Source organism: Lycium ferocissimum, chromosome 9 (assembly GCF_029784015.1).
Source record: "Lycium ferocissimum isolate CSIRO_LF1 chromosome 9, AGI_CSIRO_Lferr_CH_V1, whole genome shotgun sequence".
Taxonomy (NCBI): domain Eukaryota; kingdom Viridiplantae; phylum Streptophyta; class Magnoliopsida; order Solanales; family Solanaceae; genus Lycium; species Lycium ferocissimum.
Window position 1 is genome coordinate 36,139,586 of NC_081350.1, and position 27,614 is coordinate 36,167,199.

At 34.5% G+C, this 27,614-nt stretch overlaps 1 protein-coding gene and 1 long non-coding RNA gene across 3 annotated transcripts in view; both read right to left on the reverse strand.

Annotated features, from left to right (window-relative positions):
* Positions 1-1,931: 1,931 nt before the first annotated feature.
* Positions 1,932-6,889, reverse strand: LOC132030502 (uncharacterized). The gene is made up of 2 exons (XR_009408057.1): positions 6,831-6,889; positions 1,932-2,266 (listed from the first exon to the last, which is right to left on the reverse strand). It is a non-coding gene; the product is annotated as an uncharacterized LOC132030502 (long non-coding RNA).
* A 2,177-nt stretch (positions 6,890-9,066) lies between these two features.
* LOC132069463 (protein neprosin-like) overlaps positions 9,067-27,614 on the reverse strand; it is a 37,256-nt gene continuing 18,708 nt past the window's right edge. The window contains exons 1-8 of one of the 2 annotated variants that reach the window (XM_059462807.1): positions 11,751-11,999; positions 11,013-11,105; positions 10,729-10,923; positions 10,465-10,518; positions 10,208-10,363; positions 10,000-10,053; positions 9,741-9,878; positions 9,067-9,616 (exon numbers count right to left, since the gene is read on the reverse strand). In XM_059462807.1, coding sequence (XP_059318790.1) covers positions 9,533-9,616; positions 9,741-9,878; positions 10,000-10,053; positions 10,208-10,363; positions 10,465-10,518; positions 10,729-10,923; positions 11,013-11,105; positions 11,751-11,933 — 957 coding nt within the window. In that variant the 5' untranslated portion in view covers positions 11,934-11,999 and the 3' untranslated portion in view covers positions 9,067-9,532. Of the gene's footprint in view, positions 9,617-9,740; positions 9,879-9,999; positions 10,054-10,207; positions 10,364-10,464; positions 10,519-10,728; positions 10,924-11,012; positions 11,106-11,750; positions 12,000-27,614 lie in introns of those variants that run through there. The other variant, XM_059462808.1, reaches the window with a different exon arrangement.

Sequence of the window (27,614 nt, forward strand, 5' to 3'; positions counted from 1 at the left end):
CTATATAGGAAGGTATGGAGGTCAAGAAGTAGGGTAGAAGGTTTATAGGTTAGTAAATATTGTCGCCTTCTGTGTGGGGAGGGAAGGGATGAGTCCTCTCCTCTCCTATTTATCCTTTAGTAGTAATATTCAACGTGGTTTCCCATTCCTTGATGTTTATTACCATCTACTGTCACTAGTATTTTTGTATCTTGTTATTTTGCTTCCTCTTTTCTAACATTACTGCACCATGTTCTTTCTCTGAGCCGAGGGTCTACTGGAAACAACCTCCCTATATCACAAAGGTAGAATTAAGGTCTGCGTATATCCTACCCTCCCCAGACTACACTTGTGCGGTCACACTAGGTTTGTTGTTATTGTTGTTGTTTGTTTCAGCATTCATTAATGCATTAATGTGATCACATTCAGATGGGAGAGCTAGCCGACCTCCCTTTACGTGAGTGCTATGACGTCCAAGGTTAGCTACCCACACACTTGTTACAGTTAGCATTTTCGCGGGCAGGGTTAGCGCTCGAAAAAACTACTTCGAACTCGTTGGTGCTCTTTCGAGACTTTGCTTTAAAAGAGTCGTCACTAATTTTTGGGAAATTAGAAAAACCAATTTTGAAGGGTTTATTCATACAGTATTGAAAAATCATTCTTAATTCAAGTTTTAGGTAAGGGTTGGTGATCCCCTAGAAGCGGTGTTAGGCACCCTAGTATTAAGGATCCGTACTATATGGTTGACCTTCGAATTTCAATGTGTGAGTATTTGCATGAACTGTTTATTTAGAGTTTATTTGTCATGTTGCCTATCATTTTTTTAAAAAGAGTTGAATATGTTCCCTTTATATATAGGGTATTTAGGTATGGATTTATGATATCCGGGTATAATTAGTTCCTTTTATATATAAGGGTAGTAGTTTTTCCTATAGGAATAGATAGAAAGTTCATTTATTTTTGGATTTGGGTGACCAAGTTTTATTCATGCTTTACTTACACATGAATTTGGGTTAATCCGTTTAATATACTTTCAGAATATCCTTACCTAAATTTTTTATAATTAGGCGTAATTTGAATTTGTTTTGATTTTCAAGAAAAGAGCTCTTTATATGTTTTGCGCGATTGATTTTTAGGAGAAAAATGAATTGTACTCATATGGTCTAAAATCTTGCATATGCTCCTTAAAACGTACTTCTTTGCATATATCTATTTTATAACAAAGTCCCAATTTTATTTAAGAAATAAGAGCATTTCAAAATCAGTTCGTTTTTAGCAAAAATGCTTTTCTTATTCGTTGAGATCATATGCCTTAGCCCAAAAAAATACTAACCGTGATTTATTACATAGAAAAGACCAAGTGGGTTTTAACCCCAAGAAGCAATTTTAGTTGGGTTTTCTTAAAATAAAAAAAAAAAAAAAAAAAATAAAAATAAAAACCAAGCTGTATGGGCTCTAGCCTAAACACGCCCTATTTCTAACCATTTAAAAATATAGGCCTTAGCCACGTTCATTGACCACAGATTTATGTAAAATCAAATGGGATTTTAGTCCAAAAGAGACCTTCATCATTTGTTTTAAAATACTAGACTGAATGGGCTCTAGCCCAGAAAAAAAAAAAAAGTTTTCAATGAGCATTCGTTTTCTTGAGAAAAATACAAGTGAGCTATAGCCCAGAAATATCAAAACTTTTTACCAAACCCAAAAACCAGAAAAGACACGCTTTCAATAGTTTTTTAAGAAAGAAGCCTTTTTGCCTAATCTATTTATCCTCTAAATTTTCGCACGCTGCTATACCATTTTTGCATTCCTAAAATCTTTTCAATTTATTACTTATTGAAACAATAGCAGTTGCCTCCCATTTTTAAATCTTTAAAAATCTGTACGCATTCTCAAGATTTTAAAAAAAGGTTTTTCAGGTGCTAAAGTCAATCTAAATGGCACATGTACCGTTTTCCTAAGATGCCTAATTCATAATAAAGGTTCCAATAATATTTATGGGTTTACAAATAGCAAGCACAATACAATCAAGCCAATGATAGCAGAAATACGATGGAATAGAATAAAATAAAGTGGGGTGTACCAAACCCCAACCCATTTCACCCATGGCTGGGCCTTCATATTATTCTTACCCATGATTGGGCCTTCAATTATATTAGCTTCCTTTTCTTCCTTTTGGACCCGAAGACATTTGAAGGAGATTTTCCCAATTGGGCTTTTAGCCCAATAAGGTGGCTGGACCTCGGCCTGAATGACCATGCAGTAGAGAGGGGAAACAACAAAAGACCTCTATTAGTTTATATTTACTCTTCCTATCACACATATGATATGTACACATAATATACAAAGTATACTACTATTTTATAAATCCCATTCTATACATTAACATGCAATATATATAAACAATATATCATATTTATTCAAGAGACCACGTGAGGCATATGTGTTTCCCTCTCCTCAAACTCAACATCCCAAACTAGGTGGTGGAAGGCCAAGTCATCACCCCCCTTTTAATCTTGATGCCGCACAAGTTTCAAGAGGTTTCATGGACCTCCGGCATGGCTGGTCACCAGGGAAGGGTTCAAACTAGACCCCTTTTTACCTAAACTGCCTCTCAACCAACAAACAGGGAAGACACAAATTTACATACACCCACACATGGTTCAGAATAAATAAGATATGCCTAATATATGGGTGTATGGAACAACTTATCAACCAACAAGAATAAATGAGACCAGTAGAGAAAAACATGACTTGAGCATAAAAATTGAAGGTGATCTATATGGGCACAGCATAGCCTAAACTAAACTTAAACCAAACAAACCACAACAGATTAATCAAATGCAGTTCTGAATAAGATGGAATCAGGCAGATGTGATAAAGTATAAGAACACAAAGGGAAAATCATTATCTAAGCACAGTGTCATCACAACAGGTTTAGTATACATAAAGTATACCTGTAACTATCTAAGCATAACTCTCAAATGGTTCTAGACATTTTATAGATAATTCAAGTGAATACTTTGTTATCTTCAAGACATTATATTCTAAGCCTAAATGATTCCTCTTGTAAAGGCAAAAATAAACAGGTAGATACAAATTATAATCTTAACAGCTATAGCATAGCCAAATCCAAGCAGGTACAAACCAGGGTCCTTTATAGGTGTGATATCATGTTATTTTTTCACATAATCCAATTCAAGACATAAGCAATGATGGAAACCAAGCTAGGATTGTCTATAGAACCAACTGCCCAGAACCCTTTAAGCTATCATGCTCCCATATAGGGTATATAAATCTTAGACACAATCAGTTACACCCCTTTACACGACTTAAGCAAGTGGGAAGTTCAAAGTCTCAAATTGCACAAGGATTCCACATTTTTATTCTAGGTGTCCTAACCTTTACTCTTGATTCTATCTTATTTGCAGGAAAGTTTAAATTAACTTAAGGGATGCACTTAATCTTAGCTATAACCTTATCCTTAATCATCATCTTTTCTTTAAAATTGAATAAGTATCACATATTTCTAACTTTATATGTTGCACGGGAGGAAAACAGCTTCATTCAAACATAACTAGAATAGGACAACTTTATCTGTTGCTGGGCTTTTAGATTAATGGACTCATGGCTCAGTTCAAAGAAGGAAAAGGAAAGAAATCATGATTTATTGTTTAAAGAATCACAGAGAAGAAGGGTCAAATATACCCCCCATCAGCCTACATGCTATCTTGACTAAACACAAGACCATTGACCTTCTTACCTTTTAAAAGAGGCACTTATTAGGACTTGGGGTGAAAGGGAGGAACAAATAACTTTTCAAAACACAGGTTGAAATCATAATAATACACACAGAATCTACATAGGGTCCAAATCATAAACCTAACTTAACTGGTTGCTAAAGGTTCTGTCATATACTATCATGTCCTTTTCACAAAAGGGAAAGGACTCTTCCATTTCATTTACCAAAAAAGGACTCTTCCATTTCATTTACCAAAACAAGCAGTGTCCCTTAAAAAGCAGTTTTTCCTTTTCCAGTTTTATTACAATCTCCAACTAATCCAAACATTTATCTTAAGGCATATTAAGGCAGACACAACAAACCAAGCTAAATCAGTTTCCAGCAGTCCATTACAAGTGTATAAACAATTCCATCTTTTAAGACTCAACAATCTATCAGAATGACAAAATGACACCAAAGTGCAAGGGTGAGAGGTTATGCCCCATAGACTTGAGAGGGATGCCCGATGACAACCTTTTATTTGGGAGAAAAGGTACTGTGGGTCAAACAATGCTTGACCCTTTCTCAATCCTCTCCTAAGGTCTCTTTAAAAGACCTTCCCCATCTAGCCAAGTGGTTTTCAACCTCAAACCATACAATTATGACCTTTTATTACCTCCCCCTTTTCCCAATCACACACCAAATGAGACCGGGCATTTTACAGATCAACAGACAAGCTGTTTCCCTTTTTAGTTCTCAAATACTACTTTCTTCTATTCCATTCCTTCATACGCTCTTTTTACTTAGATTATTATCATGAGACTTTTTCTTTATGTCTATGCCTATCTTTAAGCCTAGGCAGTTTGCAAACAAAGGGACTATAATTACTATATCAGTTACTTATACACATAGGAGAACAAAGAAAATATTCATGTCTCAATGTAAAGCCTTAATCTCTAAGTTGTTCAGGACTTGGACAAATCAAAGTCAAGTTGCTTCTTTTCATTCTTCTTTCAATACTTGGACTCACAAAATTTGAACATTCATGATCCCTTACCAAGTTAAGACTCATACATGGGTGAAGACAGCACAGATACAGAGCATAACCTATCAGTTCATTACTTTTATAAATTACTTTATCTCTAAATCACATCACTTATGAGGGTAGTGTCAACAAAAGAAACCACACATAAGAGGACAAATTTTTTTCTCAGACTCCATTTTCATTTCATTTTTTATTTTATACCCTTTCAGTTTCAGCATGATTAGGTGGCAAAGTTGAAAGTTAGCCTATTCACCATTGATTCAACTAGATCAGCTCTAGTTAGGCTTAAATGAAGACTTCATCTTGTGGTCCCTATCATTTCTCTCATTTTTTACTTTTCCTTTTCCATCAGATTCTTCACATTTAGGGAGGTTAACTACTACTAGGTGAAGGGCCTGTGGTATAGACTAATAGGACAAGTTGTGAACACTATAAGAATGAGCAACAGATTCCATCAAGACAAACCAGCCTTAAGCAGATCAATAGGGAAACAGAGTTCACATTTAGGTGTCATGATCATAATAGTCCTAGAATTTTACTATGGATCATGGGAAATTAACATACATTTGTCGCAATTCATAGGTGGTTATACATAATCTACATTAGGTGATGATACAAGCATAGTCACAGCCATGAGCAAACAATCAAGTTGTAGACTTAAGGCATGAGCCTACTACTCCTTCATTCTAGTATTAGACAATAAACAAACAATGGGCTTATCTTGTCTTACTCTATACTAAGTGCAAGATTATTTAAGAGGAAGGAAGCAATGAGACATCGCACTATTATATTCATAGTTCAGCAAAACAGATTCATATCTTTTATCTAAATTTTCCTTATTTTATTCATTTTCCAGAAGAAAGAGGAGCACATCAGGAGCTATATCCAGAAACAATTATCAAATTCAAACAACCTAGTTGAGACTTTGACAATAGACCTTACTTTACAAATAGGGCAATTCATAACTGACTAGCAAAATAGGAAGATTTAACTATAATCACAAGCACACACTAATCACACAGCACAAACAAGGCATATTTAGCACATGAACATACGAGTATAAAATCAACCATGTTCAATCAAGGTATTACACATAGGCAGTCTCACCTTTTTTTTTTTGTTTGTTTGTTTAAATTTAAGCTGAACTTATTATACTTACTATATTTAAGATCATGCTCATTAAACTAACAACAATATTCAAGAAAAAGGCAGGGAAGGGAAAAGGACTTTCAAAACACCTCACACACCTCTTTATGGTGAACACAACACCTCAAGACCACATAAAAAAACAAGACCAAAAGCAATTCAACAGTCTACTTCTTGAATGAACTTCACAATGACATTTTCCTCTATTCTTATCATGTTTTTATCAAATGAATCACACATTAAGCACAAAACCAAACAAGGCATATTTAGCACGTGAACATATGAGCATAACTAACCTACAAATATATTCAAACTAGGCAAGCTATTAAATACTAAATACAAAAATTAAATAAATTAAATCAAGGTTTACCTTTTAAGTGCGTAGCCATGAAAAGAATGGATTTGGGAGCCTCTGTGCTTCCAAATCCCAGCAACCCCAACCACACACCAAGAGAGAAAAAGCAAGAACCAAATATTTTAACTAAAACCCCAACTACTTACTCTAGGTTTTTCAAAATTCTTTTTACTAGGAAGTTTTCTGAAAAAAATCTGAGTTTTTCCACTTCCTTTTTTTCTAAAATTTTCTCTATATATATATTTTCTTTGCTCTTTTCCTCAGCTTTCGAATTTTTTCTCTCCAAAAAGACTTGTTTTATGCAAAGGATGGGGTTCTATAAGTTCAAACTAAACCAACAACAATCGATGTGGGACAAAAGCTTTTTCCCTACAATCTAACCAAATAGCCAACAAATCAACTACCCAGATTGGAAATGAGCCAACATACGGTCATAGCTAACCCTTTTGGGTCGATCTAATCCAACGAACATGGACCAATAACAAAATACCAGCAAAAACAAACTCAAAAGCAAAAGATAAAGGTGATTTTGACTAAAATTTGAAAATAACAGAGTAAAGCAAAGATTTTTACCACATTTGGACAAGAGCGTTCATGGAACCAAGTGTATACTGCGATGTTTCATCAATAAAGAGAGAGAGAGAGAGAGAGAAGTAGGGTGGGGTGGGGTGGGGTGGGGTGGGGTGGGGAGGGGTACTTGTCTGATAATTAAGAGATTTGGGCCGGGTTACAGCCTGGCTTGGGCTGGACTCGGTCCAAATCTGAATTATAATTATCGAGGCCTCAATGTATACACCAAGTGTATAAATATATATGTGTATACTTTGGTGTATACATGGGGTATATCTAATGCTCAAAACAAATAATTTAGAAATTAAAATTGGAGGAATTTTTAATTACGGGCCGTTATTTTAAAATAATTTTAAAAGTCGATCAAATTATAAAAAATGGCCCTGATTAATTATCCTAGCATAATTATTTTAATTATGGCCTTTTTAATTAATTTTTCAAAATTAAATTTAATCATTTTAAAACAAACGCTAATAGGCTGATTTTGCAAAATAATTCTAATTTCCTTAAATTATGGGCTGACTAAATTAATTATGGCCAAGGCAAAGATATAAAAGCTCAATTTTGCAATCACTTAATTAATTAAGTAATTAACATAATTTAAACATTTAAGGGCAATTATGCCTTATTTACAAAGATCAAAGTAAAAAAGGTTAGGTAGCTAATTACTTAAATCATGTGGGTTATTCAAATTTCAAAGGTAAAAATTAAAAAGGAAAGGAGTACGTGCAAAATAATCTCAAATAATAAAATAAGGACCCTACCTCAATTTCCTCTGTTTAAAAAAAAAAAAATTAAATTCAATAAAATGCTCATTAATTTCTAAATAATTATGGTGCATGAACACCACTTTTTTTTTTGTTAATTAAAGGAAAATAAATATTGATGCAGGATCATTTATAAATAATCACTAGCTTTTAAAAATGCTCAGCTCATTTAATTATTATCCGAGGATTCTGGTGACTGAAATAGATTACGGGAGGTAAAAAATTAGGTGTCAACAGCACTTGTAAGGGCTATTGTTTTCTGGGGAGATAGGCTGACACTCCCCCGTGCGTATTGCTAGATCTCACGTACATAGGGTCACTATGTGTAGCTCATGTTTTGTTACAACTTAGCCATTATGTTAAGTTTCAAGTTTTGGTTATCTACTTACGTGTTTAGATTATAGTATTAGTGTTTGGTCCATTATAAGCTTTCGCACCTTAAATTGGTTACATGCTTTCTATAAAGGTATTTTCTTTGTTATGTTTACCCCGGAATTATAGATTTCAGTTTAATTTTTAGTATTCACTTTCAGGATTGATAGATTAAGTATGATTAATTATGTGGCCTTACTTATTGTCAGACAGCTTAGTAAAGTTATTTTTCAATCAGTCCAATCACGTCACACCTCAGTTTTGGGGCATGACACTAGTTTTTTCCTATAAGATAGAACTTGTAGTCAATTGAGCAGGCTTATTGTCTTGAAATATTCTGAACTTCTGCCTTATAGGCAAAAGCTAGAACTTATGCCTTATGGTTAACAAATCCGTTTCTCATCAGACATAAGTTCTAACTTTTGCCAATGAGGCATGACTTGTTGTCAATTAAGCAGATTCATTAAACTAATTTATGTCCATAACTTATACCCGATGAGCAACAAAAGCATTGCCTAGCAAATTTTTTGGAGCGACGACTATTTGTTAAAAAAATTTGTGGAGCTGTTCCAAAATATCAAAAGACCACCCCTTATAGAGGCCATTTGTGAACTTAACCATCAGTTGGAGAATTTTTTTAGGGGCCCAAATAGAGAGTCTCTTGAGCCCAACTTTAGTTGATGCTCCTTCGTATATAGAAGAACATATTTAAAAAATTAAAAATGAGTAAAAGAAATAATTTCGTGTATATAGCTGATGTAACTCTACAATGGCTGAAATCAATTTTTTCTAACAAATATTCCCTCTATTTTAATTTGTTTTTCTTACTTTCCTTTTAATTAGTCCCTTTCAAAATGAATGTTTTTTTTCCTAATTTGGCGTACTCTTTAGTTTCAACATTCCACATGACATATTTAAGACCACAAGATAAAATGATATTTTGGTACGTTATACATATATTTAGTTAACAATCACAAAAAAAATGATTTTTATTTTATTTTCTTAAACTTCGTGTCCAGTCAAACTAAGATAAAGAAATTAAAATGGAGGATGTATATGATTTTTTTCTTCAAAAATACGGTGAAATTAATTACTGTAAGCTAGAGCTTCATTTAGTTTCAAGAAAGTTATTCGATAATATATTGCATAGCAAAATAAAAGGAAATGCTATTTTTTTTTCCCTTGCATTTGTTTTGAAGGCAACATGAAATTCAAAAGTATAGAACAAAGTAGAAACTATTTTCTTCTACTTTTTAAGCGATTTAGAAGAATGCCATTCCAATTAAATATGTGGACTCTCACCAGGTCCCCCATAAAGAACAAAATATAAACCCTGAAAACCATGCGAAAGTGTCCCAGCAAAAACCTTGTACATAGTAGGATTGTCGGTGTGGGTGATTGTTTCATCTACTTTAATCTCCTTTCCCTTCTCATTTAAAATTGTAATTTCGGTACAATAACCATCATAAAGGGAGTTCTTAATAGGAAAAAAACTAGAGCCCATGGGAGGTTCAGGTACACCTGGTGGGCTATATGCAACTCCTCCCCATTCAACATTCGTAGCAAAACTTGCCAAGTCAGTGAAGATCCTTTGAGGCCGTAAAACCAATTTGGTCAAAGCTTCTACCATCTAATAGCCACCAATTTCCATTGGCTAAATCCTTAATTTTTAAGAAAAAAAGGTAATATCAATGTCAGTATTTATGCGATCTCCAGATTATAAGCTATACTTGTATAAACTATAAACTTTATATAAACTCTAAATAAGAAAAATATTGTATATACCCGATCAATGTACATCGTGGTCTCCCAACTTGTCTTTCCACGTTCTGAAAGATAATCGTATGCACTACCAAGAGGTATCTCACTGTTTACTTGCACAAATCCAGGACACAATGTATTGAAGCAATGGGTTTTACCAGCCTAAAAAAAGGATGTATCTCATACATGAAATTGTGTAAATTGAGGTAAATAGTTAAACTAAATGATATACTAGTTTCATGAACTCAAGATGGAAATCATCTAGGTACACAAGATAGGTTACCTGAAAATGTATAAAATGCCTAGTTTTAGTATCTCCATATAATGTTGGGTCCACCTAAAGAACAAAATAAAAACATTATGATTATTTAATTTTGAGTTTACTGATAGAGTTTCTAATTTACATCTTAATGTACAATATTTAAATGTTAGTGTGTCTCCTTCTATGAAACAATAAAATGACATAATGAAAAAGTTGATATTTAACTTACTCTCCAACCAACTTGTAAGATATCTGATCCTTTTTGAATTTTTAGTCGACAACCACTATGTTGTCGGCCTTTAACATGAGGATTGTACAAACTAGCTGCCATTCCAGCTCCCGCAAATCTATTATTTGGATTATTTGGAATTCGAGCTATTGCAAGCTGAATAAAAGATATGTATCTTATATCTTTCGTCATATAAACTTAACTTTCAAGCAAATACAACTAGAAACTGAGAACATAAAAAAATCATAGCAATGTACCTTATATCCTTGTGAAGATATGTATCTTCCCTTTGACTTACTATTGTTGTTGCTCTGCATTAGATATGGACAACAATATATGAGTTCTGCCACGATAATTGAAACTTAAGATCCTTTATGTTTGTCATGAGTTGTTTTTCTTATTTATATATAAATGAATTCTTAACTTATTAGAATCTTTATATTAGTTGTTTAAAAATGGATTCTCGTGTTTAGGTTTGAACTATTCAAGACGGAGGAGTAAATTGGCATAAATCATCTTACACCATCAAATTGAGTGTCGAATGTGACATTTTCTGGCGGTGGCATACGTCTCTGTCTTATAAGATCATCTTTCGTAATTCTCTTAACAGGAACAGTTCCAAAAGGGCATCCTCTATCTTTTGACCATATTGACGATGACCTACTAACTGTTGAGGATTTTGATTTTTTCTTCATCCTAGATAAAGTAGGTTTCATCTGTTTAACCAAATATATAATTGCATGTCAACAATATCATATCCTTTTGAAAACAATGATAATGAAATAGAAAGAGAGTAGAGATATGCCTTCGGATAAAAATTATGATCCTTCAGTAACGGATGATCAAATGCATGTTGTTTGTAGAAATCCACACAATCGTATATATCCCCATATTTAGTCTGTAAATAAAATAACATATAATAAGTAACCTAAGTGACACAAGATGTAACCTTTAAACACAAAATAACCTCACAGAAACAATTGTTAGTAAATGATGCCGCTACTATTTTATTTTTTTCTAATTTTGAAAAGTCAACATAGGTGTGTGTCTAAGCCATTGTTATGCCTGTCTCTAATTTGCAAGGTAAAATGTAAAAGTATTACTCCTTCCATCCAAATTTATATAAAGGTGTTTGATTGGCATAAAATTAAAAATGAAAGAAAGACTTTTAAAAATTATTGTCTAAAATAAGCTATAGATTTGTGTAATTATAAATTATATCATTAAGAAAAATAGGAAGATTAAAGTCAAATTGTTACTAAATTTAGAAAGATGTCATTCTTTTTGGACTGATAAAAAAGAAATAAATTGAGACAAAGGGAGTAATCCGTAAGGAGTACCATCACGTAGACTGTTTGATCAATTTTCAAACACAACAAAATTTTACATACAAAGAAGGAAATATAACATGAGGTCTATTTTCCAAAAAACAGCGTGATAGAGGCATACGACTTTTATTTTTCTTCTACAAAAGTGATATTATCAAATAAGAATAAATGGCTTTAGGGACTTATGACTACAACAAAATAAAAATAAAATGTACCTTAATTGTTTTGACTGTTGGCTTGTTCAAAAGTTTTACTTCTTTTTCTAACTCTGCGTCCTCTAATTTGGATAGCTTTTTTTCTCCTTGCGCCCCATTGTAGCTCAAAAGAAAATATAGCATCAACAAAGTTTGTTGAACAATTTGTTGATGCCTTCTGAATTCATTTCTTTTTACAGCCATGAATTTAGGCGTTTTGAAAAATCAAACTAATAAACACAACATAAAAACTCAAAACTGAATTTTCTAGGTGCAGGTATGATACCTTTCTACAATGAGGAAGATATTATATAGAGATGTAGAAGGGACTAAATTGACTATTGTACAAGATTTTAAATTCATGTGTAATCTTCTAAACTAGGATTGGCAGAATCTGAAAAGATTTTTATTTATTAAATGTTGATTGCCAATTTGTAACTAATATCCAAAATAATAATCTGAACATATATTTTAGTACAATTAAATGAATCAACAAAATAATATCTAAAAAGAACTTTTGACCATATGACCAAGTTGATTGTTTTCTAGTTAAACAAGTGTCTCTCGGCTAAATGCCCATTTTGACATCAACATTGTCAATTCTTAGCATTAAAGTCTTGAAAGACAAAATAGTTTCCATCACAAAAATCTTAAAAGACTTACAATGTTTTAAAAGACAGGTTCAGGACTCGCCTAGGGACTTGCCCCGGGGGGACACTGACAAAACGCCCCAAGGCTCACGTGCGGGGCTTAATTTCAGTGGGGCTTACGCCCTAAGCGCCCGACTATACGCCCTAAAGACGCCTAACGCCTAACGCTCGGGGCTCGCCTAACAGTTCTTACACAAATTATATGTTAAATTTCATAATTAAAATCATTGACACTCACAATTCTTTAACAAATGAATGATATTTAATAGTTTTTCAACCATAGAAATAAGAAAATTGGGTGAAACTCAAATAAAAAGTCGTAGTATTGCATATTTACTATTTTAGAACATTGTGAGGTGAATATCACTTCATATTTAAAAAAAAAATACATAGTCGAATTGTACATTTTCATTTATCTTTAGTCTTTTATCCTATGTATCAAAATTATCATATTTTATTGTTTCGCTATTTGAAAGTAATTTTATTTTTATTCATGAAGGAGTTACGCTATAATTATAATACTTATAAAGTTTGTTGATTGTTTGCTTATAGGGAGATAAAATAAATAGTATGATAGTAATCTGCTTTTAAGAAATTGTGATTTTTTCATTGCTCGAAAGTTAAAATGTTAGAGTTGATTTGCATTTCATAATAGCTTTTATTTCATTGTATTGTTTATAATTGTAAAATTATGTTATATTTAATTACAAGTTCTAAGTGGCGTATAATGGATTGCTTTGATTAATTTTTGGATATATATATATATATATATATATATATATATATATATATATATATATTACAATTTTTTAAAAGTAATTTTACCTATTTAAAAATATTTATTGTAATTATGTTATTTATGAAATACTAAAAATTAAATACCCATGAGGCTTACGCCTCGCTGAGGCATATGTAGAACGCCCCGCCTTTTAAAACACTGCTTACACCCCAGCCCTAGAGTATTGAAAAATACAAAATAGTCGCCATTCCCCAAGTTTTAGAAACCCAAATTAGAAATAAAAATCAATTTCTTCGCCCCAGGATTTCGTCAAAAAACCACCCCCCAACGACGTAAAGCTTCTCCAATTCAGCCATTATTATTCCTAGCTATCACTCATTGTTCTTTAGTTCAGCCATTGTTATCTCCAATTAGTTTCTCCATTGTTGTAAAAGCTCAACCACTTCACCAATGATCATAGACTACCCTCTATGTTGATGATGGACTATGGCCAAGCATATGATAAATTGATTTGTATCAATTGTTAACATTGTAGACATCGAAATTTTGTGGGACTCTACAAGATGAGCCTAATATCTGTTAGGGTTTCTTGTAGGCCACTCTCTCTAAACCCTAGCTCACACTTATATAACGGACACATATTCCCTTGAAAAGGCATCTCAGAGATCCCATAAACTCATGAATATTCAAAAAGAGGTCAATATGTGGCCGGATATTTCTTGACAACTAAATACTTCAAGAAGATTCACAATATCCTTTCATGGAAATCAAATACATCCCATGAAAGTCCACATATCCAAATCCAAATCATCCTACATTCGAGAAGCAAGCTACTAACGGCCCTCGGATTACGGAGAAAATCTAGAAGAGAAGAATCAAGAGAATAAATAGATCTTGTACCCGCACCATTTATCAATAAAATCTCTATTTCAACATATTTTGTTTGTGGTTGTAATTTATTTTCGCATATTAAAATTTGTTGCAAACAAATTGGCATGCCCAGTGGGACCAAGTCTGCCTTCATCTCTTCTTTCACAAATCAAAAATCTGAAACTGCAAGGATGGATGCACATAATCGGGGGCAACTATGATCGATGAAATCTAAGAAGTCTGATTATCTGTGAGATTTGGGTTTACATTGTAGCTTGTCCTACGTGGATTTGGTGTTACTCAGGGAGATAACTTCAATTCATGTCCAAAGTGGGTACATCTATTCTTACCAAGCAAAGGCTAAAAGACACTAGAAAAAATAAAGCAGCCTAGAGTATCTCTTAAACCACACTGCAGTACTCCAAAACGGACATGTAAACTGCGTCGGAAAAAGTGGATTGGAGAATTGGTCTTCACATTGGGGACGGTTGTCATCTTTCACTATTACTTCAAGTCTCATCTTTGAGTTTCGTCAAGTCTACACTCCGACAAGCCTTGAAGTGGGGGCATTTGTAGACATCGAAATTTTGTGGGACTCTACAAGATGAGCCCAATATCTGTTAGGGTTTCTTGGAGGCCACTCTCTCTAAACCCTAGCTCACACTTATATAAGGGACACATATTCCCTTGAAAAGGCATCTCAGAGATCCCATAAACTCATGGGTATTCAAAAAGAGGTTAATATGTGATCGGATATTTCTTGACAATCAATTACTTCAAGAAGATCCACAATATCCTTTCATGGAAATCAAATACATCCCATGAAAGTCCACATATCCAAATCATCGTACGTTCGAGAAGCAAGATACTAACGGCGCTCGAATTAAGAGAAGGAGATCTTGCAAATCAATAAAAAGAGAAGAATCAAGAGAATAAATAAACACCCTATTGGACCTACCCTTCACCATTTATCAATAAAATACTCTTGTTTCTTTATATTTTTTATTTGTGGTTCATATTTTTTCCGCATAAAAAATCAATTAAATTTGTTGCATCGAGAAAATAATAATCAAGACGGGAAAATACTGACCAATCGTTGTATTTGACCGAATATGATTGTTCATCTCTTCTCTCACATAATAAATTCAAGGGCTTTGAGCTTGATCACAATATGGAGCCACGAATCTATGGAGAATATTTTGAGAACTTGTACTTGGATTCAAGGCTTGAAGCTTGATCTTGAATTCGTGGATCTCTAGATCCGCAATAGAGAAATTTGAATGCTTTTAGCATTTAGATCCGGCGTTTGATCCACGAGCTCTCCCGGCTTCTTGTTAGAATTTCGTCCCCTTTCTAAATTATGAGACCCCTATTTATAGTTGTAGGATGGAGGAGTTGTGATAAGGACAGGCTTTATTCGACCAATCAGATTTAAGATGACATGTCGATATTTGATTGGCCGGAACATGTCACTTGTACACGCGGCGCATCTTCATTGGTCTTTGATTTGACTAGGCATGCTGCATCATTTTGACACGTGACATGATCCTATTGGCTCCTTTATTTTACTTGGCGTGCCACGTCATTTGACACGTGGCGCCGATTTGGACCTCTAGGATTAGATGACATCTTGGGCTTAGCAAAGTGGGCTCATCATTTGTAGCCCAAATCAATGGACTAGCCTAACGAAATTGGACCTTTAATTAAATCCGTATTTATTGGACTTAAATAATTGATCCAAGTATACTAGCCAACACTATTTATTTGGACTAACATATCTTCGATTTAATATAATTCGAATTTCTTGTGAATTGAAAGTTAATAAAATTTCGTTATCCACAAATGCCCCCTACTTCAAGACTTGTCGGGTATGGATCTTTGAAGACTAGACTTGAAGTATTAACATGGATCGACACCTTAATTATGCCACATCAAATAAGAATATATATAGAACTTGAGTTCAATGTCCACAGATATCTTTGGTAAAGATTGGTCCACGTTAGACCAAATTAGATAATTAAGGAAGTTGACTTTCCCTTGCATGACAATGCATTCCTTTGCTAGAGATATATTTTTTTTCTTATCTTACCATAACTCCCAAAGATCTAGCCAAAACTTCCGCCGCATGTAGCTTCACTTCCCATTGAGTTAGGATTCCTAAATCTTCTTGAACTCCAATTAATTAGAAGTCCCACACCGTTAATGTTTTTTCAATAGCACCGCATTACCGTGTCTATAAATAGCGTCGGAGTTCTCATAATTTTATCATTAGAAAAAAATCTGTGAGCTCCTCCACAAGAATTTGGAACCCGACTTGCAAGCATCAAAGTGCAATTGGTATTTCTTTTATTGTCTTTTTCTATTGTTTCTTGCATATATTTCTTTTATGGTGTCTTTTGTTCCCTTTTTTGTGTAGATCAGAATAACAAGATCCTGCTCAAGGGAACGATTCCTGCACGAACAAGGTAATCTTAAGCCGCAAAGGGATGGATACTCGTTCCCGCCTTAAAAACGATAAGGTACTCTTACGGCGCAAAGGGATGGACACTCGTCCCCGCCTTAAGAACGGTAAGGTAATCTTACGACGCAAAGGGATGGACATTCGTCCCCGCCTAAGAACGGTAAGGTAATCTTACGGAACATAGTGGATGGACACTCGTCCCCGCGTTAAGAACGGTAAGGTAATCTTACTTAAGGCGTACTCTTACGGCACATAGGGATGGACACTCGTCCCCGCCCTAAGAACGATAAGGTAATCTTACGGCGCAAAGGGATGGATACTCGTCCCTTCCTTAAGAACGGTAAGCTCGAGAAGCTTTGGAGGATTTGAAGGCTTCAACTTGCAGAATGGCAGATTTGAGACTTCATCTTGCCGACTTGGAGGATTTAAAGACTTCAACTTGACAACATGGTAGATCTGAGGCTTCAACCTGCTGACTTCGTAGATTTAAGACTTCAACCTGGAGACTTGGCATATTTAAAGACTTTGAATTACAGATGTGATAGACTTGAAACATTAACTTGAAGATTCAGAGGAATTGAAGACTTCAAATTGCAAACTTGGTAGATTTGAGACTTTCAGCCCGCAGACTTGGTAGAATTGAAACTTCAACTTGAAGACTTGCTAAATTTTAAGACTTCAACTTGCAGACATGGTGGATTTGAAACTTCAACTTAAAGGCTTGCTGTATTTTTAGACTTCAATTTGCTAAGAGATTATAGTCATCCCGTTAGAGAAACCCATGGAAATGGAGATTTAGCCCCATTGAACCATCAGAATTTGGTGAAGGTCCAAATTTCAATGAAAGGATGCTTGTATATATGATTTGCATGTGCATGGTCAGGCGGAGTTCATTTCATCATACTTCACTCGAACAACACATAGAATGATGTATTTTTTTTAACTCATGAGACTGAGCTTAGAATGAGACTCTAAGCGGCCTACGTACCTCGGTGAAGAGGATCAAATCATTCCGTAGTTCAGAAAGAATGAGTTTTTTTTTTTTTTGTCCTAACTTTTGCCTAGGCCGCCCTTTGCAGAGTTTTCAACCTAGCGGACATTTTTTTTTTGTGTGTCCTAACTTTTGCCTAGGCCGCCTCTCATGACGTTTTCAACCTAGCGGACTGATTTTTTTTTTTTGGGTGCCGTGCACAGTTTATTCTCTTGTGGTCCAGGAGTAGCATGCAGTTTATGCTCGTACGTCAAGGAGTGTTTTAACTTGAAGGTTTAGCTCGACTTGAAAAGCTTTTGAAGATTTAGCTTCGCAATTTCAAGATTTAGCTTGAATTAGATGAGCTTCGTGGTTTGAAAATTTGGTTCCTAATTTGATGAGCTTCGTGACTTGAAGATTTAACTCAAACTTTAGGAGCTTTGAGATGTGATAATTAGCTCGAATTTGAGGAGCTTCGCGATTTCAAGATTTAGCTCAAATTTGAGGAGCTTTGCCACTTGAGATTTAGCTCGAATTTGAGGAGCTTCGCGATTTCAAGATTTAGCTCGTAATTTGATGAGCTTTGTGACTAGAAGATTTAGCTCAAATTTGAAGAACTTCGTGACATGCAGTTTCAGCTCGTGTATCAAGGAGCATTATAACTTGCAGTTTAGGCTTGTGCGTCGAGTACCCACTGGGCGTGCCAATTTGTTTGCAACAAATTTTTGATGTGCGAAAAAAATATGAACCACAAATATAAAAGGATTTTATTGATGAATATTGTGGGTACAAATCTATTTACTCCCTTGATTCTTCTCTCCTAAATATTTTCCATAATTCGTGGCTCCATATTGTGCCGATCTGATATGCGAGAGAAGAGATGAAGGGTACTTCAAGTCTCGTCTTCGAGTTTTGGCAAGTCTACACCCCAACAAACCTTGAAGTAGGGGGCATTTGTAGACAACGAAATTTTACCGAATTTGGAATAGGACTCTACATGATGAGGTCAATCCGTCTTTGAACTCTAAAGTCGGTTAGGGTTTCTTGGAGGCTATTCTACCTCAAACCCTAGATGATTCTTATAAAAGGGGGCACATATTCCATTGAAAAGGCATCTTAAATATCCCATAAACTCATGGGTATTCAAAAGAGGTCAATATGTGGTCGGATATTTCTTGACAACCAAATATTTCAAGAAGATCCACAATATCCTTTCATGAAAATCAAATACATCCCATGAAAGTCTACATATTCAAATCCAAATCATCCTACGTTCGAGAAGCAAGCTACTAACGGCCCTCGAATTACGGAGAAAATCTAGAAGAGAAGAATCAAGAGAATAAATAGATCTTGTACCCGCACCATTTATCAATAAAATACTCTTGTTTCTTTATATTTTGTTTGTGGTTGCAATTTACTTTCCGCATATCAAAAATTTGTTGCAAACAAATTGACACGCCCAGTTGGACCAAATCTGCCCTTCATCTCTTCTCTCGCATATTAGATCGGCACAATATGGAGCCACGAATTATGGAGAATATTTAGGAGAGAAGAATCAAGGGAGTAAACAGATTTGTACCCGCAATATTCATAAATAAAATCTCTGTTTCTTCATATTTTGTTTGTGGTTGTAATTTATTTTCGCATATTAAAATTTTTTGCAAACAAACATATATGTTTTTTACTCAATTAAATTATTTGTCAATAATCGACCACTTGATGTATATAAGTTAGGCTACTATTTGGCTAATTTGAGTCCTTATTTGATACTTTGTTGTTCTGTAATGAGGCTTGAAGAAGGTGTTGTTGAAGATCACAATATGGGTAAAGGCTAAGTACCCGAGATAAGGTTAATACTTATTAAGTTGTATTAGGATTGTACTAAGTTGAGTCTATATATTTCAATAGGACTAGAACTCTCTAGAATAGCACTTATATATATCTAGGATATCTATTGTATATCGTCTGTTTATCTCCTATAAATAGGAGCTGGTGTACTCGAGTTTAATCATCCATTACATAAATTTTTTCTCTCCAACTAATTTAAGAATTCTACATGATATCAGAGCTTTAGAACTCTTCTCGCTGCTAGTATTGAAACAATCAAACGCTAATCCTATTCATCTTGAGAAATGGCACCAGCAACTCCCAATACAAACACTCTCTCAATCTCATCTCTGCACCACCGTATTGCATCCTGTCCAGTTAAACTTAAGCCTACAAAATACTTGATATAGAGGACTCAGATGCTGCCACTTATCCAAGTCATGATATTGACTTATCTCATCAAGGAGAAAGAACCTGAATCCACACCAGAGAAGGTGCACAACCTGATTACAATAGCTTAAAGGTGTGTGGATGTAGATATTTTCCATGCATAAAGGGAAGTACCAAGTTCTCTCCAAAAACATATCCTTAGGTTTTCATAGGGTATAGCAGTTTGCACTAAGTCTACATATGCTACCATCCTCTGGCAAGAAGGGTCTATGTGTCCAGACATGTGATTTTTTATGAGTGCACATTCCCTTATGTGAACTCAGATCAATCTCAGGAAAAAATTGATACTTCAACTCACTTGGCTACTTTTGTTGAGTTTTCCTCTCAACTGCAAGCTTAAAATCCAGGTGCTACTACTTCAGGGGAAGTGTTGGAATCAAATGGAGATTGAAACTTATAAAGGAGCAAATGGTGAAGATGTTGATCCTGCCATAGATCCTGCTGAAGTTCTTTGCATCATGTGGAGTAGATTTTGTTGAACCATTCATTACTACTGCTATCCGAACTACTCAAGTTCCAGCAACAACATCAGTTTCTGGTTAATCAAACACTGATGGAGGAGATCAATAAGATGATGAGTCAGAAAAAGCAGATAGTAAACATGAGTCAAATGATACAGGTAATGTAGCACTGCAACCAAATATTCTCTCTGTGTATGATCCTCGTGGCATAAACCTGGAGGTTGATTTTTCAAAACGGTTTAATAGTGAGGAGAATAACCAGGAGGAAGTTGCAACTACTGGAGATGAGCCAAGCCAAACTGAAGTGGTGCAGATCAACCAACTTATGCGCCACGGGGACATCATATGGTGACAAGATATAAGTTAAAATCAGTACCTATAACTCAATGTCTCTCATTGCAGACAAAAAGGAGACATACAGAAGGACAAGGACAAGGAGACATACAGAAGGCCAAGGACAGTAAATGAAGCACTCAGGACTCCACTCTGCTTGCAGCAATCCAGGAAGAGATTGATGCTTTGCACACCAACAAAACTTGGACCTTAATACATAAAACTATAGGTATGAACATAGTAGGTTCAATGTGGGTGTTCAAAACAAAGCTAAAAGCATATGGAACCATAGACATATACAAAGCAAGACTTGTTGCAGGGGGATTCTCTCAACTTCAAGGAATTTTAATCATGAAAACACGCTCAAGTCCACTAAGATATACTATTATAATATTGATAAAAGATTTCAACTCCCGAATGTGAGTTTGTTGCAGTTACAGTTAAAAGTGCACTTCATTGATATATTGATATGATGGAACACTTCAATTAAAATGGACAAATGGAGTCTCCCAACAGAAGGAAGAGAGACTTTATATTTGACCCTCCATGGTAAGTATATAGATCTCTTTTTTGTATAGATGATATTAGCCACACTAGCTACCAAAGCATAGACATTTACTTCATCTCAAATGTATCTAGGTAGAACTAGCCATATTTCAGTTACGTAGGGAAGTTCATGGCTGTGTTATCCATCACAAATCAGATGTAATTGTGTTGTGTGGATGAATCAAATGCTAGTTATTTAAAAAAAATAAAAAATCTCAATAGCTTTAACTTTTGACGGTAAATAAAATGAGTACTACATGCCACAACTTAGTTATATAATCAATACAATACAATTTAAATTTCTATTATTAATTACATTATTATAAGGTTAAAGCCGGATGGGTTTTCCTTTCTTTCTATTTACTTTATTAAAGTGTACATCAATGGGTATTGTTTACCTGCAATGTCAAGTTGTTAGGAAAAATAGCACAATATTGATATTGACCTTGGAATTAAAAAATAGTAACCAAATTATCACAAACACTGTGTCGTGGCAAGCCACTACCTTGAAAGAGATTTTCGGCCCGACACCGGTACAAAATCATTCATGCCCCGCCGCTTCCCCAAGGTTTCACGGTTCTTCCGGAAACGTGCACTCGTGCCTGGAAGTTGGAGTATTTTGCACAAAATACAATTGCCCAGATTTCTAGAGGAAACAAAAAGGATAGAGAAAAAGGATAATTTTGTTGGTGGTTGATATGTTCTCAAAGGTCTTCAATTTATAGGGAAATGCTAATGCGTAGCATTTACGAACAATACGTTATTACAAAAAGCAAAACATCAGTTATTGATGTTTAATAACATGAGTTATAGTGAATGTGTTATTCCTCCATTCAATGAAAAATGCATTGAAAGATCAGGAGTTTGTCATGAATGAAAGGAATTCATTCATTCAAAGAAGTTACATTACTCCAACAATTAACGACTTTGCATTAATCTCAACAGTCCCCACTAATGCAAAGATAAAGATTAAGAACAAACTATGTGCGAAAGGAAGGAACATGTACTTAATCGTCAATATCTTTCGGTTGAATGAACACATAGTGAAATGAGGCAACAACTAATATCCACAAAGTGAAGTACTCTTGAACTTGAATAGATATAACTTGAGACCCCATAACACATACCATATCCTTAATTTTGAGCAACCTCCGCAATACTAACAAAGTGCCTTTATGGTCATGCACACACTGGGTCTAATGAGTGCTTTAAAAAGATGGCCTAAGTCTTTCATAAAAGGCGAGCACACCTTTACACTCATGTAGGTGATTCCATCAAGTCTATCTCATAGACCACCTTAGGGTTATGGAATCATTAAGAGCAAAGAGCTCAACCTTATAAACACTACTACGCGCCAAAGGGATAGGAAATTTAGTGTTTATTGATGACCTATATGGCTTTGTTTGACCACAAATGGGTACCCACCATATTACCTCAATCCATAGGCTTTAGCCCCATCCCCCTTGATGTTTCAAGGATCATTTTCCTTGCTAAACCCTTGGTTAAAGTATCCGCCAAATTTCTTTCGACCTTACAAATTCCCAGGAGATAACACCATGTTTCAACAAGCTTTTAACTGCACCATGTCTGATGCGGATATGTCTCTTTTTTCCATTGTATACACTGTTCTTAGCAATCCCAATTACCGCTTGTGAGTCACAATGTAAGGAGACTGGTGAAGCTTGTCTTCCCCACAATGGCACATCTACCAAAAGGTTTCTCAACCACTCAGCTTCTTACGCTGCCAACTCAAGAGCAATAAACTCGACTCCAGAGAACATGCCATACAGTGTCCGTTTGGAGGACTTCCAGAAATAGCACCTCCACCCAAAGTAAAACACATAGCTACCAGTGGAGCTAACTTCATCATTGTCGGTTACCTGGGCTTGCATCACAAAAACCTCTAAAATAGATTTGAAGCCTTCGTATACGTAGATTCACAAATAGAAAAATCATTCAAAGACATAAATCTATAAGAGACTATTTTGAGCATAACCCAATAAAAATTGTCAAAAGTTTTAGATCCTACATTTTGCTTTGAAACGTAGACCAACCTTAGCCAAAACACCCCGACACTTTTATTTTTATTAGGGGAAAACCCTTCCACAACTCGTATGGAGTCTTGTCTAACTTCTTATGAGGGACTCCATTAAAAATATAACATGTACAAAATAGCTTCCCCCACATGTTGTCCAATTTAACCCGAACTTAAAAGCATGAGTTAAATCATTTCGTTAAGGGTTTTGTTTTTTTGCGTTCAAGCCTACACCATTTATTTTGTTGAATATGTGAGCACTAACTTCATGTATAATACTATTTTTCTCAAAAAATCTCTAGAGTATTAGTAAATTATATTCAGAGACATCGATCTAAGTCTCTGATTTTTCTGTCTAATTGGTTTTCTACTTCCGCTTTGAATTTCAAAAACATGCTTCGCCTTATCTTTTAGACTTAAGAAGATATACCTTAGTGTATCTAGAAAAGTCATCAACAAAAGTAATGTAATACTTCTTTCCACCTTTACTAACCGTGTTCTTCGAAATCGCCCAAGTTATGTACTAGTTCAAGCACCGTTATCCTTCCTATTAGTAATAGATTTAAATAGTTTCTTAGCATGTTTTGCTTCTACACACACAAGACACTTAGAAAATTCATCAATTTTTACCGCAGGGATTAAATCCATTTTTCTAAGTCTTTTTATAGATGCAATATTAGCATGACCTAGTTTACCATGCCATAAATCAACTTGAATTGCAATACATGAATCGAAAACATTTTCATTATTGATAATCTCTTGAACAATGGACAAATAAACCCCCACTAAAAAGATACCCCTTCCCAACAAAGTCTCTCTTCCACGAGAAATGATAATTTTATGCTTCAAAAATAAGTTTAAGGCTCTTTGTTTAGAAGTGCGCATCTAACTAAGTTTCTACGAAGGGAGGGTATATGTAACATTGCTCAAGGCTCAAGTTTTTCCCGTGTTAATTTAAGTAGGATTTTCCTACCCATAACTCCGTTACAGATTACCTATGTAGACACATTACTCATTGACTTCAAAGTTATGGAACAACTCCTTATTAGCATAAAAATGCCTTGAAGCGCCAAAGAAAACTCCAATCGGGCCTTGTTAGCTACTGCATTCGCCTCAACGACCATAGCGAAGAATAACTTCATTCCTCTCAAAGAAGATTGCAAAGCACCTTGTTCTCCCCGGCTTCGAGTTTTGCCCTTGTCTTTGATTACATTGAGCAGCCCTATGATCAAGTTTCCCACAGACGAAACAAGGTCCCTTGAACTTCTGGATTTGGCTCTCCGGCTTGTTAAAGCGAATCTTCTTCTTCCCATTTCCCTTTTTGGGATTTTCTTCTACTTTCCTTTGAACTTGTCTTTCTACAAGATCGAAGTTTCCCAAGGTTAGCTTTTGGAGAGTTAAGGAAAGAGCTTCCATCTTATCTTTCGAGGGTTTGCCTCTTCGCTCATATGATGATCTAATCTCGAAGGGTCAAGATCCTTCTTCTTATACTTCATTGGTTCCCCGTAATCACTCCAAGAAGGCGGGAATTTCTTAAAACATTGGCTTGAAAACCTCACACATCTTCATGCCCTCGATCGTAATTATACCCAAGTTCTCATACTCATGAACCTGTTCCATAATTGGCTTATTGTCAACCATTTGGAACTTAATCCACTGGCCAATAACATGCTTTTTCTTCCCTGCATTATCAAGACCATATTTCTTTTCCAAACCGTCCCATATTTAGCTTATTTGTTAGTAACAACAAATCAAACGTAGGGTTAACATGATTCGACAGATGTCCTCTAACATTTTTGTTATCTTTTTTAAATTTCTTTTTAGCAGCATCATCAATAACAGCATCATCAATAACAACAGCAGTAGAAGAACCACCAGTGGTGTTAGAAACATCAGTAATAACGTTTGGAACATCAACATGTGGTTTATCAAACTAAACATAGTCAACTTCTAATTGTTCAAAGAAAATCAAAAGTTTTTGAGACAAGCGTTTAAAATTGTTTCCATCCAAAGGTTCAAGCTTTGACAAATCTGGAAGAGTTTTGTTTGAAGAAATAGCCATCTGATCAGTATTGTATAAAATCTCTTTCAAATTGTTAGGAAAAATAGCACAGTATTGATATTGACTTTGGAATTAAAAAATAGTAACCAAATTATCACAAATGGTTGTGGGCCGCTTTGAAAGGGAATAAAACTACAATACAAATCGTTCACGGCGGTCGCTCCCGTTGTTTACGCTCTTTCCAAACGTGTATTCGTGCTGGAAGTTGGAGTATTTTGCACAAAATACAATTGCCCTGCATTTCTGAGAGAGGAAACAAAAAGGATAGAGAAAAAGGATAATTTTTTTGGTGGTTGATATGTTCTCAAAGGTCTTCAATTTATAGGAAATGCTAATGCGTAGCATTTACGACAATACGTTATTACAAAAATCAATACAAAACTTATTGATGTTTAATAACATGAGTTATCGTGAATGAGTTATTCCTCCATTCAACGAAAAATGCATTGAAAGATCAGGAGTTTGTCATGAATGAAAGGAATTCATCATTCAAAGAAGTTACATTACTCCAACAATTAAAGACTTTGCATTAATCTCAACACAAGTCACGTCTCTTTCATTAGCTAGTAAAATCACGCTCAGATTATCGCACTAAACTATATTATGAATATTAAGGTCCTGTTTGGCCATGAAAAGCTTTCACTTTTTTCCGGAAAACGTTTTCACTTTATTTGAAAATCAACGTTTGGCCATTAAATTCCAAATACAACTTAAAGTTGTATTTGGAATTTGAAAAACACCAAAAAACTTACTCCATCTCCAACTCCAACTCCAAAATACCAAATAAAGTGAAAATTATATGATTTTCATGGCGAAACGCCTACTAAGAAAATAATTTATCTTCACATCCACTAAATCACCAGCTAAAATAAACTGATGTATAATATGTTGGGATCTTTATTTAAGTATAAATTATTTACAAGGAGTTTTATAGAGATTGGTGTCTTTTAATATAATGAAATGTCTTTTATTAAAAGGGTGTGTTGGTTATTAAATATTTTGTATATAAATACAAATTCAACGTTACGTTGAAAAGTAACTTTTTCTTCTTTCTGAAAAATAACTTTCTTCCTCCCAAAACTCTTTTCTCTTCTACAAAATCTTGCTTTTAAAAATCAGAAAAGTTCTTGCTTTCTTAAGATAGATTTTTCCACTGTTTGCTCAGTGTAGATTTCCAAAAGACTTGTCATATCCACTAAAAATATTTGCGTACGATCCCATGGCAATCTCGTAGAGGAGAGGGAGCAAATATCGTTTTTAAGAAAGTGTTTTGCATGTATTTCAAGCCTTCAGTTATGTGTTCGTTGTTCATATTGTCAAACTTTCATCTTTGTGTTCTTCTTCATATATTTGTGTTCTTGGATTATAATATTTTCCAACATAATACTGTGGGAGAAATTAAAATTGTCCAGAGAATACATTCTGACTCTTGATATACATTACTAGCATTTCCTTATTTTTGGATATATCTTCTTTGCTGATGGTTTATTTTCTTTTTATGCAAGACATTCCGTTATCAAGAATCCTTCTAACTAGTACGTTTATGAATGATCAAACTTAAAAAACAAAACAAAAAAACAAAAAAAACAAAAAACTCCAAATGGGAAAGTACTTGTAGCTAAGATATGAGATGATTGACAGCAAACGATGGATCAATATTAGTTTGTGAATAATTAATTATTTACCACCTTCTCGTTTGCAATTTTTGTTTCCGTTTATGATGAAATTCCAATGACCAACAATAAAAATGGTTTTTAATTTGTTTACTTTTCTAATATCATCAAGTTATTCTTGTATCAAACGATGGATCAATATTAGTTTGAGATCATTTGAAATCAAGAGAACAACGCTTGGTTGGGGGTTTCGAGAGTTGGGCTGCTGTCAAGGTTGCTTTGTCCGTTTGCGGTTCCAGTTCAAGTTAAAAAATTGCATAAATCAAAGAAGAAAGTTTCCACCAGCTTGAGGTTCTTTACTTTTCATGCATTTTTCTGGGTTTTTCTTGCTATTTTAGATGTTATCTTTGATCCATAGCCTAATACATGTGGACTTTGTTCGTGCATGCTTATTTTATTTTCTTTTATATTTATCTTTTGTTCATATTCTCGTTTGTTTCGTAATTGAGTAGTGTCTCTGTTTTGTTAGAGTTTTTTTTTTTTTTTTTCTATATAAGAATATGATTACATAAGATTATTTCCTTATATTATCACTGTTTAGCATATTGTTTTAGACAGATCTACGTGTTAGTGTGTTTCGGTTAGTATGTTTAATAAATTGAAAAATAGGTTTTATTTGGGGTGAAATGATATAAAATTGGTAAGTTTGGGGTCTCAAGAAAATCATGTACGTTTTTTTTTGTTTGTTTTTGATTGCTTTCTTCCTTCTTTTTTTTATTTTTTATTTTTTTATCAAGCTCTCTTTATGTTTCAGTGTAGGTTCCATTTTTCTTAAAATCTGAAGATTCACTAATGTTAGAATATTGAT